We start from the raw sequence: 18,452 nt of genomic DNA on the forward strand, positions 1-18,452 counted from the left end.
GTATCTGTTAACCGCTTAATACACGAAGCACTGTATAACGTGCTGAGGTAGATACAAGACAGTCACCTCTCCCACCGGGGCTCACCATCTTAATCCCCATTTTACAGATGAGGAAATTGAGGCCCAGTGAAGTGACTTGTCCAAGGACACACAGCAGACAAGGGGCAGACCCGGGGCTCATTCATTCATTCAACTGTATTTATTGAGCACTTACTGTGTGCAGAGAAGTGCACTGAGCACTAGGGAAAGTACAATACAACAATAAACAGTGATGCTCCCTGCCCACAACAAGCTCACGGTCTTGTGGGGGGGAGGATTAGAACCCAGGTCCTCTGTCTCCCAAGTCTGTGCTCTTTCCACTAGGCCACACTGCTTCTCCTGTTCCTACTGCATCCCACCCCTCACTGGATCCACACATCCGCCAAGCTAGCTCTCTTCCTCCCTTCAAAGCCCTACTGAGAGGTCACCTCCTCCAGGAGGCCTTCCCACACTGAGCCCCCTTTTTCCTCTCCTCCTCCCCATCCCCCCTGCCCTACCTCCTTCCCCTCCCCCCATCACCTGTATATATATTTGTACAGACCTATTGCTCTATTTATTTTAGTTGTACATATTGACTGTTCTATTTATTTTGTTAATGATGTGCATATAGCTTTAATTCTATTTGTTCCGACGCTCAATAAATACGACTGAATGAATGAATGAATCCTCTGGGCCCCTGGATCTTGAATCCTTGTTTTCCCATGGATTTGTCTGGCTCGAGGAGCAGGGAGAGGGGCAGGATGACCCAGAGGCACAGAGTGTGTGTGGTTGTGCAGGGGGGTGGATGTGTGGAGTTGGAAGTCTGCTCCAGCTGGATTCCCGGAGCGGCATCCTACGCCGGGCTTTCCGAGCAGCCTCCTGCTCTATATTTGCACAATTTCCATGGAAAGATAGGGACCTGTTGGGGAATCAAAAGGGGTCAAAAGGCAGGGACAACTTACCTTGTTTAGGTAGGTGTGGAGGACAGCTTCAGGAGCCAGGGACCCATTCCGCAGGCCCTGGGCCAGCCCAGACAGGGGCATGGAGAGGATGCCCTCTGAGTCCACGCTCTGATTCTGGGGGACAAAGAAGCCAATACTCACTTTCCTGGGGCCCTGGTAAGTGGCTTCTTCTGGTATTAGAGCACCAGTCATAATAATAATACTCATTATTATTATGCTACTTGTTAAGGGCTTATTATAATAATAATGGCATTTATTAAGTGCTTACTATATGCAAAGCACTGTTCTAAGCGCTGGGGAGGTTACAAGGTGCTCAGGTTGTCCCACGGGGGGCTCACAGTCTTCACCCCCATTTTACAGATGAGGTAACTGAGGCACAGAGAGGTTAAGTGACTTGCCCAAAGTCCCACAGCTGACAAGTGGCGGAGCCGGCATTTGAACGCATGACCTCTGACTCCAAAGCCCGTGTTCTTTTCCACTGTGCCATGCTGCTTCTTATTATGGGCCAAGCACTGAACTAAGCGCTGGGTAGATCCAAGATCATCCGGTTGGATACAGTCCCTGCCCCACATGGGGTTCACAGTCCAAGGAGAAGGGAGGACAGGTATTGAATCCCCATTCTGCAGATGAGGGAACTGAGGTGCAGGGAAGTGAAGTGACTTGCCCCGGGTCACACAGCGGACAAGTGAGGGAGCCGGGATTAGAACCCAGGTCCTCTGACTCCCAAACCTGGGCTCTTTCCACCAATCAATCAATAAATCGTATTTATTGAGCGCTTACTGTGTGCAGAGCACTGTACTAAGCGCTTGGGAAGTCCAAGTTGGCAACATATAGAGGCAGTCCCTACACAACAGTGGGCTCACAGTCTAAAAGGGGGAGGCCACCAGGCCACCCTGCTTCTCAGTCAAGTAGCCGGCAGTGACAAAGGGGCAGATCCCCCCCAGCTCATTGTACAGATGGAAAAACTGAGGCTTGGGGTTCTAAGTCAGCCTCCTGGGAGGGTGAGAGTGGACAGGGCAGGCTGCAAACAGGCCACGCAAGCTCCAGGAAAAGCTTGACCAAATGGGGGAGGAGCTGCAGCAGGAGGGATTGAAGTCAGACACAACACAGAAGAGCTGGACGTTGCCAAATTCTTGAATCTCTTCTCTCTGGAGAGGGACGTCCCAGGGGCCTGGGAAGGCCGCCATCTCTTCTTACGCTTGGCGATGGCCCAGAATGGTCCAGGGGGAAGGGCTGAGGAGCGACAGCCCAAGGGGAGGCTCCTGAGAAATGGGACCCAAGGGTGCGGACACGCAGGGCTACTGCTTCAACGGAATCCTATAATCCCTCGGTCGGATTCCAAAACGGAATAAATGTCTTTAAAGGGACAGAGGTGGAGATGCCAAACCTCCATCCAGGTCGGGTAGCTCAGTTTTCAAGGTTGCCAGGGGGAAGGACATTTCCCTAGGGCTTAATGTCGGGGTGAGTCTGGCCCCACACCCTACCGAACCCTCAAATTAGTCGGGGAAACACTGAGCTCCCCTCTGAGCTCTTTCAGGCGGAGATTAAGATCAGCTGGCATCTCCAGTTTCACAAGAGTAGGAGATAGAGAAAGGGCAAGGGCATTTAGCTTTAATTCTATTTATTCTGATGACTTGACACTTGTCCACATGTTTTGTTTTGTTGTCTGTCTCCATATGTCACCAATTTGTACTTCCCAAGTGCTCAGTACAGTGCTCTGCACCCAGCATGTGCTCAATAAATACGACTGAATGAATGAATGAATGAAAAGGGATCTGGACAACCTCCTCAAGCCCGATTCCCACCCCCTCTGCCTCTCCTGTCCCCTTGCCATTCCTCAGTTTCCCCTTTTGGGGTGGTGAAACGCGCCTGGTAGGACGAGGGGACAAGCGCTTAATATGGTGCTTTGCACACAGCAAGCGCTCCATAAATATGATTGAATGAGACACTGTTTTTTCTGAGTGTGGTGGGAGAGGGCTGTGGAGGTGAGCAGAAGATAAAGAGGATGGAACTCCCCGAGGGTTGGGTCTGGATGCTTCCCCAAGTTACACCCCCACGTCCTCTGACAAATCAAGAACATCTGGAACTGCGTTTCTGTTCCTGAGAAAACACCCACCCATCCACACCATCAGGCCGTGTTTATTGGAAGCTGCCCGCACAGCCTGGCACCAGATGCCTGCTGCTGCTATTCTGTCCTGGATACCCCTCCGACCTCCCCCCCGGCCCCGTCACCCGTGTCGAATTCACCTCCTGTGAACCCGATGGGGGGCTGGGAGTTCCCCTTTCTCTCCCGCCGGGCCCGGCTCTCCAGGCCATGGAGTTTGAAGGAAAGAAATAGCAGGTGAAAGCAGCAGAGGATGGGGAAACCTCCCCATCCTCAATGCCAATAATAATAATTATGATATTTGATAAGCGCTTACTATGTGCCAAGCTCTGTTCTAAGCGCTGGGGCAGATTCAAGCTGATCAGGCTGGTCACAGTCCCACAGCCTTAACGCCCACTTTACAAGGTGATCAGGCTGTCCCACATGGGGCTCACAGTCTTAATCCCCATTTTCCAGATGAGGTAACTGAGGCCCAGAGAAGTGAAGTGACTTGCCTAAAATCACACAGCAGACAAGTGGCAGAGCCGGGATTAGAACCCACGTCCTCTGACTCCCAAGACCGGGCTCTTCTCACTAGGCCATGCTGCTTCTCAGGACTAGCCTGAAGGGAGGTCCACCCGCATCAAGATTTTTTGGGGAAAATAAGGGTACCCTCTGCCTCAGATGGGGCTGTCGAGCGAAGGGGGCTGGTTACTTCAGGAGCCGCCCCTCGGGGATCCACACAATGGGCCGCAGGGGCACTGTTTTGCCTCCCTGGAAGAGGAGGTGCAAAGAGACAGGGATGGGGACTGGGGTCACCCTGCAGAACTCAAAGAGGGGGTGGATCTGGAAACAAATTAACCGCGTCTCCAGTCTCCGGGTCTTCTCCATTCTTCTCCAGCCCCCAGGAGCCCGAATTCTGGGCCGAAAAACCCACTGGGGGTATCATTCGCCAATGTCACAGGAGGGGTTGAGCCCGAGAGGTGGCTTGGGGAATCAGTGATTCTTCCTCCTGACTCACTGTGTGGCCTCAGGGGAGCCACTTGACCTCTCTGGACCTCTCATTCCTCTGTCAAAAGGAAGACAACAGATCTCGTCCTCTGGCATGCCGGGAAAATGAGTAGAGTTGCTTCCCTCCCACCCGCCCCAAGCTCAGCCAGTTTGGTTTTGATTTCCCTCTGCTCTCTTCTTGGGGGGCCCAGAATGTTTGTCACCCTCCCCTCTTGCCCCAGTAAGAATTATTGTGTGTGTGTGTCTGGTTGGTAGAGGGGAGGAGGTTTTCTAGAGCCCAGCTCCAATGCCCAGACAGGCAGAGACATTACGGGAGAGATGCGTGTATGTGTGTTTGCGGGGTGCTCCCTTCTACTTCTCTCCATTTCCCAGAAGGTGGTTCTGAAGTACAAGGAGCGAAGAAGGGCCTGGCAACTCTGCCCAGTGAGCCCCCACCCCTCCACTCCCAGCAATAAAGGGATAGTTGGGAGGATGGGGAAAAGCAAACAAGGGAAAGATGGGGGGGAAGGAAGATGGACAGATAAGGGGGAAGGGGAAGGAAGGAGGGGGGGAGAAAGAAGGGGAAAAGGGGAGGAAGAAGAGGGGGAGAGTGAGAAGAGGGGGAGAGAGAATAGAAGGGAGAGAGAAGAGAGGGAGAGAGAAGGGGGGAATCAATCAATTGTATTTGAGTGCTTACTGTGTGCAGAACATTGTACTAAGTGCTTGGGAAGTACAAGTTGGCAACATGTAGAAATGGTCCCTACCCAACAGTGGGCTCACAGTCTAGAAGGGGGAGAAGAAGTGGGGGGGAAAAGAAGAGGGGGGATAGAGAAGATAAGGGAAAAATAAGTGGGGGGGAAAGGAAGAGGGGGGAGAGAGAAGAGAGGCGGAAAAGAAGTGGGGGGAAAAAGAAGTCGGGGGAGAGAGAAGAGAGGGGAAGAAGGGAAAAATAAGTGTGGGGGAAACAAGTGGGGGGAGAGAGAAGAGAGGGAGAAAGAAGAGAGGGGTTTGAAAAGGAAGTGGGGGGGAAGAAGTGGGAGGAAAAAGAAGAGGGGGGAGAGAGAAGAGAGGGAGAAAGAAGAGAGGGGTTTGAAAAGGAAGTGGGGGGGAAGAAGTGGGAGGAAAAAGAAGAGGGAGAGAGAATCAATCAATCAGTTGTATTTATTGAGCGCTTACTGTGTGCAGAGCACTGTACTAAGCGCTTGGGAAGTCCAAGTTGGCAACATATAGAGACAGTCCCTACCCAACAGTGGGCTCACAGTCTAAAAGGGGGAGACAGAGAACAAAACCAAACATATTAACAAAATAAAATAGAATAGCTATGTACAAGTAAAATAAATAGAGTAATAAATATGTACAAACATATATACATATATACAGGTGCTGTGGGGAAGGGAAGGAGGTAAGACGGGGGGCCTGGAGAGGGGGACGAGGGGGAGAGGAAGGAGGGGGCTCAGTCTGGGAAGGCCTCCTGGAGGAGGTGAGCTCTCAGTAGGGGGAGGAGAGGGGGGAGAAAGAAGAGTGGGGGAGACAATCCCCCCCATCTTACCTCCTTCCCTTCCCCACAGCACCTATATATATGTATATATGTTTGTACATATTTATTACTCTATTTATTTATTTATTTTACTTGTACATATCTATTCTATTTATTTTATTTTGTTAGTATGTTTGGTTTTGTTCTCTGTCTCCCCCTTTTAGATTGTGAGCCCAATGTTGGATAGGGACTGTCTCTCTATGTTGCCAACTTGTACTTCCCAAGTGCTTAGTCCAGTGCTCTGCACATAGTAAGCGCTCAATAAATGCGATTGATGATGATGATGATGATGAAGGGAAGGAGGTAAGACGGGGGGGCATGGAGAGGGGGACGAGGGGGAGAGGAAGGAGGGGGCTCAGTCTGGGAAGGCCTCCTGGAGGAGGTGAGCTCTCATCATCATCATCATCAATAGTATTTATTGAGCACTTACTATGTGCAGAGCACTGGACTAAGCGCTTGGGAAGTACAAATTGGCAACATATAGAGACAGTCCCTACCCAACAGTGGGCTCACAGTCTAAAAGGGGGAGACAGAGAACAAAACCCAAACATCCTAACAAAATAAAATAAATAGGATAGATATGTACAAGTAAAATAAATAAATAAATAAATAAATAGAGTAATAAATATGTACAAACATATATATATATACAGGTGCCGTGGGGAAGGGAAGGAGGTAAGATGGGGGGGATGGAGGGGGGATGAGGGGGAGAGGAAGGAGGGGGCTCAATCTGGGAAGGCCTCCTGGAGGAGGTAAGCTCTCAGCAGGGCCTTGAAGGGAGGAAGAGAGCTAGCTTGGCGGAGGGGCAGAGGGATTGGGGGCATTCCAGGCCCGGGGGATGACGTGGGCTGGGGGTCGATGGCGGGACAGGCGAGAACGAGGCCTAACGGTGAGGAGATTAGCGGTGGCAGAGGGGCGGAGGGTGCGGGCTGGGCTGGAGAAGGAGAGAAGGGAGGTGAGGTAGGAGGGGGCGAGGTGATGGACAGCCTTGAAGCCCAGGGTGAGGGGTATATATATATCATCATCATCAATCGTATTTATTGAGCGCTTACTATGTGCAGAGCACTGTACTAAGCGCTTGGGAAGTACAAATTGGCAACATATAGAGACAGTCCCTACCCAACAGTGGGCTCACTATATATATACATATATACAGGTGCTGTGGGGAAGGGAAGGAGATAAGATGGGGGGGATGGAGAGGGGGACGAGGGGGAGAGGAAGGAAGGGGCAGTAGGGGGAGGAGAGGGGGGAGAGAGAAGGGGAGATAGAGGAGAAGAGAGAGGACAAAAAGAGAGGGGGAAAGAAGCGGGGGAAAAGAAGAGACTGAAAAAGAAGAGGGAGGAAGGAAGGGGCAGTAGGGGGAGGAGGGGGGGAGAGAGAAGGGGAGATAGAGGAGAAGAGAGAGGACAAAAAGAGAGGGGGAAAGAAGCGGAGGAAAAGAAGAGACTGAAAAAGAAGAGGGAGGAAGGAAGGGGCAGTAGGGGGAGGAGAGGGGGGAGAGAGAAGGGGAGAGAGACGAGAAGGGAGAGAGAAGAGAGAGGACAAAAAGAGAGGGGGGAAAGAAGTGGGGGAAAAGAAGAGACTGAAAAAGAAGAGGGGGAGAAAGAAGAGAGGGGGAGAAAGAAAAGGGGGAGAGAAGGGGAAGAGAAGGAGAGAAAGGGGGGAAAGAAGTGGGGGAAAAGAAGAGACTGAAAAAGAAGAGGGAGGAAGGAAGGGACAGTAGGGGGAGGAGAGGGGGCAGAGAGAAGGGGAGATAGACGAGAAGGGAGATGGAAGAGAGGACAAAAAGAGAGGGGGGAAAGAAGTGGGGGAAAAGAAGAGACTGAAAAAGAAGAGGGAGGAAGGAAGGGGCAGTAGAGGGAGGAGGGGGGGAGAGAAGGGGAGATAGACGAGAAGAGAGAGGACAAAAAGAGAGGGGGAAAGAAGCGGAGGAAAAGAAGAGACTGAAAAAGAAGAGGGAGGAAGGAAGGGGCAGTAGGGGGAGGAGAGGGGGGAGAGAGAAGGGGAGAGAGACGAGAAGGGAGAGAGAAGAGAGAGGACAAAAAGAGAGGGGGGAAAGAAGTGGGGGAAAAGAAGAGACTGAAAAAGAAGAGGGGGAGAAAGAAGAGAGGGGGAGAAAGAAAAGGGGGAGAGAGGGGGAAGAGAAGGAGAGAAAGGGGGGAAAGAAGGGGGGAAAGAAGAGACTGAAAAAGAAGAGGGAGGAAGGAAGGGGCAGTAGGGGGAGGAGAGGGGGGAGAGAGAAGGGGAGATAGACGAGAAGGGAGAGGGAAAAGAGGACAAAAAGAGAGGGGGGAAAGAAGTGGGGGAAAAGAAGAGACTGAAAAAGAAGAGGGAGGAAGGAAGGGGCAGTAGAGGGGGGGGGAGAGAAGGGGAGATAGACGAGAAGAGAGAGGACAAAAAGAGAGGGGGAAAGAAGCGGAGGAAAAGAAGAGACTGAAAAAGAAGAGGGAGGAAGGAAGGGGCAGTAGGGGGAGGAGAGGGGGGAGAGAGAAGGGGAGAGAGACGAGAAGGGAGAGAGAAGAGAGAGGACAAAAAGAGAGGGGGGAAAGAAGTGGGGGAAAAGAAGAGACTGAAAAAGAAGAGGGGGAGAAAGAAGAGAGGGGGAGAAAGAAAAGGGGGAGAGAGGGGGGAAGAGGAGAGAAAGGGGGGAAAGAAGTGGGGGAAAAGAAGAGACTGAAAAAGAAGAGGGAGGAAGGAAGGGGCAGTAGAGGGAGGAGAGGGGGCAGAGAGAAGGGGAGATAGACGAGAAGGGAGAGGGAAGAGAGGACAAAAAGAGAGGGGGGAAAGAAGTGGGGGAAAAGAAGAGACTGAAAAAGAAGAGGGAGGAAGGAAGGGGCAGTAGAGGGAGGAGGGGGGAGAGAGAAGGGGAGATAGACGAGAAGAGAGAGGACAAAAAGAGAGGGGGAAAGAAGTGGGGGAAAAGAAGAGGGGGAGAAAGAAGAGAGGGGGAGAAAGAAAAGGGGGAGGGGGGGGGAGAGAAGGAGAGAAAGAAGAATGGTTAGGGGTGTGGGGCTTTCCCCTCACCTGGCCGGGCCCCCGGCCGACTGACCTGGTGCAGGCCTCTGTGCGCCACCTGGGCCATCCGCTGCAGGGCCTCGGCCTGCCGGGCCTGGGCCGCCAAGGCCGCCGGCCGGTCCCACGCCCTCCGGGCACGGTCACCGGGGTCCCGGGCCCGGCCCCGGCCCCGGCCCCAGCCCCAGCCCCAGCCCCAGCCCACCGCCAGCAGCAGCAGCAGCAGGCAGCAGCCCCCGGGGCTCAGCGCGGCCGGCTCCGGCCAGGACACCGACGGCGCGCCCAGCCCCACCATCGCCCACAACGGCCACCGACCGGTCACCGACCGGCCACCGACCGGCCACCGACCGGCCACCGCCGCCAAACCCGCACCGGAGCCCCGACGGGGGCGGGAACCGGCAGGGAGCCGCCGGCACCGGGAGGAGGAGAAAGACCGACACCGCCGTTGCCCTGGCAACGGGTCCCCGCCTCCATCCTCCGCGGGGAGGGCAGGAGCACCAACTGGCGACGGCAGGGCCCTTAAAAGAATAACAACGACGGGATCCGTTATTGTTGTTATTATTAATAATAATAATAATATATCCGTTATTAATAATGGTATTTGGAGAATAATGATCGTAATGACGTTGGCGTTTATTAAGCGCTTACTACGTGCAAAGCACTGTTCTAAGCGCTGGGGAGGTTACAAGGGGATCGGGTTGTCCCACGGGGGGGGGGGGGGGGCTCACAGTCTTCATCCCCATTTTACAGATGAGGGAACTGAGGCCCAGAGAAGTGAAGGGACTTGCCCAAAGTCACACAGCTGACGGTTGGTGGAGCCGGGATTTGAACCCATGACCAAAGCCCGGGCTTGTTCCACTCTCCCCCCTCTTCTTTTTCCTCCCACTTCTCTTTCCTCCCACTTCTTTTCCCCCTTCTTTTTCCCCCCTCTTCTTTTTCCCCCTCTCTTCTTTCTCCCTCTCTTCTCTCTCCCCCAACTTCTTTCCCCCCACACTTATTTTCCCCTCTTCCCCTCTCTTCTCTCCCCCCACTTCTTTTTCCCCCACTTTTCCCCCTCTCTTCTCTCTCCCCCCTTCTTTTCCCCCCACTTATTTTTCCCCTCTTCTCTTTCCCCCATTCTTTTCCCCCCCCACTTCTTTCCCCCCTCTTCTCTCTCCCCCCTGTTCTTTTCCCCCCACTTCTTTTCCCCTCCACTTCTCTCTCCCCCCTCTTCTTTTTCCCCCCATTTCTTTTCCCCCTCTCTTCTCAGCAGTGTGGCTCAGTGGAAAGAGCACGGGTTTTGGAGTCAGAGGTCACGGGTTCAAATCCCGGCTCCTCCCATTGCCAGCTGGGTGACTTGGGGCAAGTCACTTCACTTCTCTGGGCCTCAGTGACCTCATCTGGAAATGAGGGTGAAGGCTGTGAGCCCCCCATGGGACAACCTGATCACCTTGTAACCTCCCCAGCACTTAGAAAGAACAGTGCTTTGCACATAGTAAGTGCTTAATAAATGCCATTATTATTATTACTATTATTCTCTGGACCTCAGTTACCTCATCTGGAAAATGGGACTGTGAGCCCAACGTGGGACAACCTGATCACCTTGTATCCTCCCAAGCACTTAGGACAGTGCTTCACACATAGTAAGCACTGAATAAATGCCATCATTATTATTATTATTATCAGCTGTGTGACTTTGGACAAGTCACTTCACTTCTTGCACCTCAGCTACCTCATCTGTAAAATGGGGATTAAGACTGGGAGCCCCCCGTGGGACAACCTTGTAACCTCCCCAGCACTTAGAACAGTGCTTTGCACATAGTAAGCGCTTGATAAATGCCATCATTATTATTATTATTATTATTATTATTATAGTAAGCACTTAATAAATGCCATCATTATTATTATCAGCTGTGTGACTCTGGGCAAGTCACTTCACTTATTGCACCTCAGCTACCTCATCTGTAAAATGGAGATTGAGACTGGGAGCCCCACGTGGGACAACCTGATTACCTTGTATCTACCCCAGGGCGCCTAGAACAGTGCTGGGCACATGGTAAGCGCTTAACAAACACCATCATCATCATTGTACTTGCCTGTTTACGTGTACTTGTTTTGCTTTGTTCTCTGTCTCCCCCATTCTGGACTGTGAGCCCGTTGTTGGGTAGGGATTGTCTCTGTTGCTGAATTGTACTTCCCAAGCGCTCAGTACAGTGCCCTGCACACAGTAAGCGCTCAATAAATGTGATTGAATGATTGAATGTGCCAGGCACTGCACTAAGCACTGGGTGAATACAAGCAAATTGGGTTGGACCCTGCCCCGTCCCACGTGGGGCTCACCGTCTCGATCCCCATTTTTACAGATGAGGTAACGGAGGCACAGAGAAGTGAAAGGACTCGCTGAGGACACACAGTAGACAAGTGGCAGAGGCAGGATAATAATAATAATAATAATAATAATGGCATTTATTAAGCGCTTACTATGTGCAAAGCACGCTGGGACGGTTACAAGGTGACCAGGTTGTCCCACATGGGGCTCACGGTCTTAATCCCCCATTTCCAGATGAGGTAACTGAGGCCCAGAGCAGTGAAGTGACTTGCCCAAAGTCACACAGCTGACACGTGGCGGAGCCGGGATTTGAACCCACGACCTCTGACTCCAGAGCCCACGCTCTTTTCCACCGAGCCACGCTGCTTCTCTACGAGGATACGGGCGAATGGGGTTAGAGGCGGTTTCTGGCCCGCTTGAGGCTCCCAGTCTCAACCCCCAGTTTACAGATGAGGGAACCGAGACCCAGAGAAGTGACGTGACTTGCCCAAGGTCACACGGTAGACAAGTGGCAGACTGGGAGTAGAATCCACGTATTACTCTATTTATTTATTTTACTTGTCCATATCTATCCTATTTATTTTATTTTGTTAGTATGTTTGGTTTTGTTCTCTGTCTCCCCCTTTTAGACTGCGAGCCTGCTGTTGGGTAGGGACTGTCTCTGTATGTTGCCAGTTTGTACTTCCCAAGCGCTTAGTACAGTGCTCTGCACATAGTAAGCACTCAATAAATACGATTGATTGATTGATTGATTCTGACGCCCAGGCCCATCCTCTCTCCACTAGGCCATGCTGCTTCTCAATGGGGTGGCAACCCACCCAACGGGGACTAAAGCCGGTGGACCCCATCAAAGGTGGTCGAGGGGCACCGGTCAACTCCCCTCCTCCCAGCTCAGGGACCCCCGGCCCTCCTCCCGGGGGGAAAGAACAGCCCCTTCCCCGTCTGGGCCCCCGGAGATCCAGTCCCAGTTCTGCAGGCTTTCCCGCCAGGCCCCTGGCTTTATTTTACTTGTACATATTTATTCCATTTATTTTATTTTATTAATATGTTTTGTTGTCCATCTCCCCCTTCTAGACTGAGTCACTTCACCGTGCCTCATTCATTCATTCATTCAATCGTATTTGTTGAGTGCTTACTGTGTGCGGAGCACTGTGCTGGGCGCTTGGGAAGTCCAAGTTGGCAACATATGGAGACGGTCCCAGAAGGGTCTGTGTATATATGTTTGTACATATTTATTACTCTATTTATTTTACTTGTACATATTTATTCCATTTATTTTATTAATATGTTTTGTTGTCCGTCTCCCCCTTCTAGACTGAGTCACTTCACCGTTCCTCATTCATTCATTCATTTAATCGTATTTGTTGAGCGCTTACTGTGTGCGGAGCACTGTGCTGGGCGCTTGGGAAGTCCAAGTTGGCAACATATGGAGACGGTTCCAGAAGGGACTGTGTATATATGTTTGTACATATTTATTACTCTATTTTACTTGTACATATTTATTCCATTTATTTTATTTTATTTTGTTAATATGTTTTGTTGTCCGTCTCCCCCTTCTAGACTGTGAGTCACTTCACCGTGCCTCATTCATTCATTTAATCGTATTTGTTGAGCGCTTACTGTGTGCGGAGCACCGTGCTGGGCACTTGGGAAGTCCAAGTTGGCAACATATGGAGACGGTCCCAGAAGGGACTGTGTATATATGTTTGTACATATTTATTACTCTATTTTACTTGTACATATTTATTCCATTTATTTTATTTTCTTAATATGTTTTGTTGTCCGTCTCCCCCTTCTAGACTGTGAGTCACTTCACCGTGCCTCATTCATTCATTCATTCAATCGTATTTGTTGAGTGCTTACTGTGTGCGGAGCACTGTGCTGGGCGCCTGGGAAGTCCAAGTTGGCAACATATGGAGACGGTCCCAGAAGGGACTGCGTATATATGTTTGTACATATTTATTACTCTATTTATTTTACTTGTACATATTTATTCCATTTATTTTCTTAATATGTTTTGTTGTCCGTCTCCCCCTTCTAGACTGTGAGTCACTTCACCGTGCCTCATTCATTCATTCATTTAATCGTATTTGTTGAGCGCTTACTGTGTGCGGAGCACTGTGCTGGGCGCTTGGGAAGTCCAAGTTGGCAACATATGGAGACGGTCCCAGAAGGGACTGTGTATATATGTTTGTACATATTTATTACTCTATTTTACTTGTACATATTTATTCCATTTATTTTATTTTCTTAATATGTTTTGTTGTCCGTCTCCCCCTTCTAGACTGTGAGTCACTTCACCGTGTCTCATTCATTCATTCATTTAATCGTATTTGTTGAGCGCTTACTGTGTGCGGAGCACCGTGCTGGGCGCTTGGGAAGTCCAAGTTGGCAACATATGGAGACGGTCCCAGAAGGGACTGTGTATATATGTTTGTACATATTTATTACTCTATTTTACTTGTACATATTTATTCCATTTATTTTATTTTCTTAATATGTTTTGTTGTCCGTCTCCCCCTTCTAGACTGTGAGTCACTTCACCGTGTCTCATTCATTCATTCATTTAATCGTATTTGTTGAGCGCTTACTGTGTGCGGAGCACTGTGCTGGGCGCTTGGGAAGTCCAAGTTGGCAACATATGGAGACGGTCCCAGAAGGGACTGTGTATATATGTTTGTACATATTTATTACTCTATTTTACTTGTACATATTTATTCCATTTATTTTATTAATATGTTTTGTTGTCCGTCTCCCCCTTCTAGACTGTGAGTCACTTCACCGTGCCTCATTCATTCATTCATTCAATCGTATTTGTTGAGCGCTTACTGTGTGCGGAGCACCGTGCTGGGCACTTGGGAAGTCCAAGTTGGCAACATATGGAGACGGTCCCAGAAGGGACTGTGTATATATGTTTGTACATATTTATTACTCTATTTATTTTACTTGTACATATTTATTCCATTTATTTTATTAATATGTTTTGTTGTCCGTCTCCCCCTTCTAGACTGTGAGTCACTTCACCGTGCCTCATTCATTCATTCATTTAATCGTATTTGTTGAGCGCTTACTGTGTGCAGAGCACTGTGCTGGGCGCTTGGGAAGTCCAAGTTGGCAACATATGGAGACGGTCCCAGAAGGGACTGTGTATATATGTTTGTACATATTTATTACTCTATTTTACTTGTACATATTTATTCCATTTATTTTCTTAATATGTTTTGTTGTCCGTCTCCCCCTTCTAGACTGTGAGTCACTTCACTGTGCCTCATTCATTCATTCATTTAATCGTATTTGTTGAGCGCTTACTGTGTGCGGAGCACTGTGCTGGGCGCTTGGGAAGTCCAAGTTGGCAACATATGGAGACGGTCCCAGAAGGGACTGTGTATATATGTTTGTACATATTTATTACTCTATTTTACTTGTACATATTTATTCCATTTATTTTATTTTATTTTGTTAATATGTTTTGTTGTCCGTCTCCCCCTTCTAGACTGTGAGTCACTTCACCGTGCCTCATTCATTCATTCATTCAATCGTATTTGTTGAGCGCTTACTGTGTGCGGAGCACTGTGCTGGGCGCTTGGGAAGTCCAAGTTGGCAACATATGGAGACGGTCCCAGAAGGGACTGTGTATATATGTTTGTACATATTTATTACTCTATTTTACTTGTACATATTTATTCCATTTATTTTCTTAATATGTTTTGTTGTCCGTCTCCCCCTTCTAGACTGTGAGTCACTTCACTGTGCCTCATTCATTCATTCATTTAATCGTATTTGTTGAGCGCTTACTGTGTGCGGAGCACTGTGCTGGGCGCTTGGGAAGTCCAAGTTGGCAACATATGGAGACGGTCCCAGAAGGGACTGTGTATATATGTTTGTACATATTTATTACTCTATTTTACTTGTACATATTTATTCCATTTATTTTATTTTATTTTGTTAATATGTTTTGTTGTCCGTCTCCCCCTTCTAGACTGTGAGTCACTTCACCGTGCCTCATTCATTCATTCATTCAATCGTATTTGTTGAGCGCTTACTGTGTGCAGAGCACTGTGCTAGGCGCTTGGGAAGTCCAAGTTGGCAACATATGGAGACGGCCCCAGAAGGGACTGTGTATATATGTTTGTACATATTTATTACTCTATTTATTTTACTTGTACATATTTACTCCATTTATTTTATTTTATTTTGTTAATATGTTTTGTTGTCCGTCTCCCCTTTCTAGACTGTGAGTCACTTCACCGTGCCTCATTCATTCATTCATTCATTTAATCGTATTTGTTGAGCGCTTACTGTGTGCGGAACACTGTGCTGGGCGCTTGGGAAGTCCAAGTTGGCAACATATGGAGACGGTCCCAGAAGGGACTGTGTATATATGTTTGTACTTATTTATTACTCTATTTATTTATTTTACTATGTTTTGTTTTGTTGTCTCCCTCTTCTGGACTGTGAGCCCGCTGTTGGGTAGGGATCGTCTCTAGATGTTGCCAACGTGGACTTCCCAAGAGCTTAGTACAGTGTTCTGCGCACAATAAGCGCTCAGTAAATATGATTAAATGAATGAATGAATGGAGGACTAGAGGGGCTGGGGGTCCTTGTGGCCCCAAAATACCCAGCCCCCTCCCCCAGTGAGGCTGGCACCCCTCCCCACCAGGGAAACCCCATCCCACCCCCCAGCTTCCAGCTTCCCCAAAGGCTCCCACCTGCCCCAAAGCCTTCTAGACTGTAAACTCACTGTGGGCAGGGAATGTGTCTATTTATTGTTCATTCATTCAATCAATCGCATTTATTCATTCATTCATTCAATTGTATTTATTGAGCGCTTACTGTGTGCAGAGTACTGTATTCCCCCTCCTCCCCCTCTCCACCCCCCCGCCTTACCTCCTTCCCTTCCCCACAGCACCTGTATATATGTTGGTACGTATTTATTACTCTATTTATTTTACATGTACATATCTATTCTATTTATTTTATTTTGTTAATATGTTTTGTTTTGTTCTCTGTCTCCCCCTTTTAGACTGTGAGCCCACTGTTGGGTAGGGACCATCTCTATATGTTGCCAACTTGTACTTCCCAAGCACTTAGTACAGTGCTCTGCACACAGTAAGCACTCAATAAATACGATTGATTGATTGATTACTCTATTTATTTATTTTACTTGTACATATCTATTTATTTTATTTTGTTAGTATGTTTGGTTTTGTTCTCTGTCTCCCCCTTCTAGACTGTGAGCCCACTGTTGGGTAGGGACCGTCTCTATATGTTGCCAACTTGTACTTCCCAAGCACTTAGTACAGTGCTCTGCACACAGTAAGCACTCAATAAATACGATTGATTGATTACTCTATTTATTTATTTATTTTACTTGTACATATCTATTTATTTTATTTTGTTAATGTTTTGTTTTGTTCTCTGTCTCCCCCTTCTAGACTGTGAGCCCACTGTTGGGTAGGGACTGTCTCTATATGTATGTTGCCAACTTGTACTTCCCAAGCACTTAGTACAGTGCTCTGCACACAGTAAGCGCTCAATAAGTACGATTGATTGATTGTCTGGCAAATCATTTCACTTCTCCGGGCATCGGTTCCCTCGTCCGTAAAACGGGGATTAAGGCTGAGCCCCGTGTGGAACAAAGACTGTGTTCAACCCAATTTGTTTGTATCCACCCCAGTGATTAGTACAGAGCCTGGCACATAATAAGCACTTAACAAAATGCCATAATCATAATTATTATCAACAGATGCCATAAAAAAATAGGCAGGAGATTGTGAAGGCATAATTAACAGTGGTGGCAGTGTGCAAGGTGAGTGCTGAGGTGCTGGGGGGGAGGGTGTGACTTGGGGAGAATTGATCCATCAATCAATGGTTATTGACTATTAACAATTCTACTGAAATAACTGCGGTGTCTATTAAGTGCTTACTATATATCAAGCACTCTTTGAAGCGCTGGGGAAGATAAAGATGACTAAATAGGAGGGACAACAGGTTTTGAATCCTCATTTTACAGATGAGCTGAGGCTCAGAGAAGTTAAGTGACTTGCCCAGGGTCACAGCAGGTAGTGTGTGCCAAGTGCTTACTGTGTGCAGTGCACTGTCATAATAATAATAATAATAATAATTGGAGTATTCGTTAAGCACTCTCCCCCTTCTAGACTGTGAGCCCGCTGTTGGGGAGGGACTGTCTCTGTATGTTGCCAATTTGTACTTCCCAAGCGCTTAGTCCAGTGCTCTGCACACAGTAAGCGCTCAATAAATCATCATCATCATCATCAATCGTATTTATTGAGCGCTTACTGTGTGCAGAGCACTGGACTGAGCGCTTGGAAAGTACAAGTTGGCAACATCATCATCATCATCAATCGTATTTATTGAGCGCTTACTATGTGCAGAACACTGGACTAAGCGCTTGGGAAGTACAAGTTGGCAACATATAGAGACAGTCCCTACCCAACAGTGGGCTCACAGTCTAAAAGGGGGAGACAGAGAACAAAACCAAACGTACTAACAAAATAAAATAAATAGAATAGATATGTACAAGTAAAATAAAAAGGGTAACAAATATGTACAAACATATATACGACTGAATGAATGAAAATGAATACAGGGACGGTCTTTATTCCCCATTTTACAGATGAGGTAACTGGGGCACAGAGCAGACAAGAGGTGGAGTCTGGATTATGGTTGTACATATTTATTACTCTATTTATTTATTTTACTTGTACATTTCTATCCTATTTATTTTATTTTGTTGGTATGTTTGGTTCTGTTCTCTGTCTCCCCCCTTTTAGACTGTGAGCCCACTGTTGGGTAGGGACTGTCTCTATGTGTTGCCAATTTGTACTTCCCAAGCGCTTAGTACAGTGCTCTGCACATAGTAAGCGCTCAATAAATACGATTGATTGATTGATTAGAATCCAGGCCCGCGTTCTAGCCACTAATCCACCCTGCTTCTCCTGCCCGAGGCCTTTTTGGGTGCCCTGTGGGTCCCAGGTGGGCAGGGCAGGATATCCAGAATTGGCTCAGGGATCTGTTTGGACCCTGAAACCCCCAACCCACAAGACAGGCCTCTCTGGGGGAGTATTCTGCGGCCTCCTGACCAGAAGGAAATGAAGTCTGGGACGCGTCTACAAAATACCATGTAAATTAGCACCTGCCTTTCCTGAGACAGGGTTTGGCACCTGTGGGCGGCTGGCAGTGCCTATCCCCACCTGTCTCCCCCTTTTAGACTGTGAGCCCACTGTTGGGTAGGGACTGTCTCTATGTGTTGCCAATTTGTACTTCCCAAGCGCTTAGTACAGTGCTCTGCACATAGTAAGCGCTCAATAAATACGATTGATTGATTGATTGATTATCAGTGGTATTTGTCAGGCACTCACTAGGAGTAAAGCACTGTACTGAGCACTTGGGAGAGTACAACAGAGCTAGCAGCCGTGTCCTCTGCCCTCAACGGTCCGTTAGTTTAGCCACCCCTGGCTCTCTCGTCCAGTAGTTCTAAACACTCTCCCCACATTTCAAAGCCTTATTCATTCATTCAAT

At 48.5% G+C, this 18,452-nt stretch overlaps 1 protein-coding gene across 1 annotated transcript in view; it reads right to left on the reverse strand.

The window, feature by feature from the left end:
- Positions 1-9,076, reverse strand: part of FAAH (fatty acid amide hydrolase) — a 28,573-nt gene extending 19,497 nt beyond the window's left edge. The window contains exons 1-3 of the mRNA XM_038760144.1: positions 8,929-9,076; positions 8,640-8,776; positions 981-1,094 (exon numbers count right to left, since the gene is read on the reverse strand). Of these exons, the coding sequence (XP_038616072.1) occupies positions 981-1,094; positions 8,640-8,776; positions 8,929-9,076 (399 nt within the window). The remainder of the gene's footprint in view (positions 1-980; positions 1,095-8,639; positions 8,777-8,928) is intronic.
- Positions 9,077-18,452: the final 9,376 nt, after the last annotated feature.

This window comes from Tachyglossus aculeatus, chromosome 18 (genome assembly GCF_015852505.1).
Source record: "Tachyglossus aculeatus isolate mTacAcu1 chromosome 18, mTacAcu1.pri, whole genome shotgun sequence".
NCBI classification, from domain to species: domain Eukaryota; kingdom Metazoa; phylum Chordata; class Mammalia; order Monotremata; family Tachyglossidae; genus Tachyglossus; species Tachyglossus aculeatus.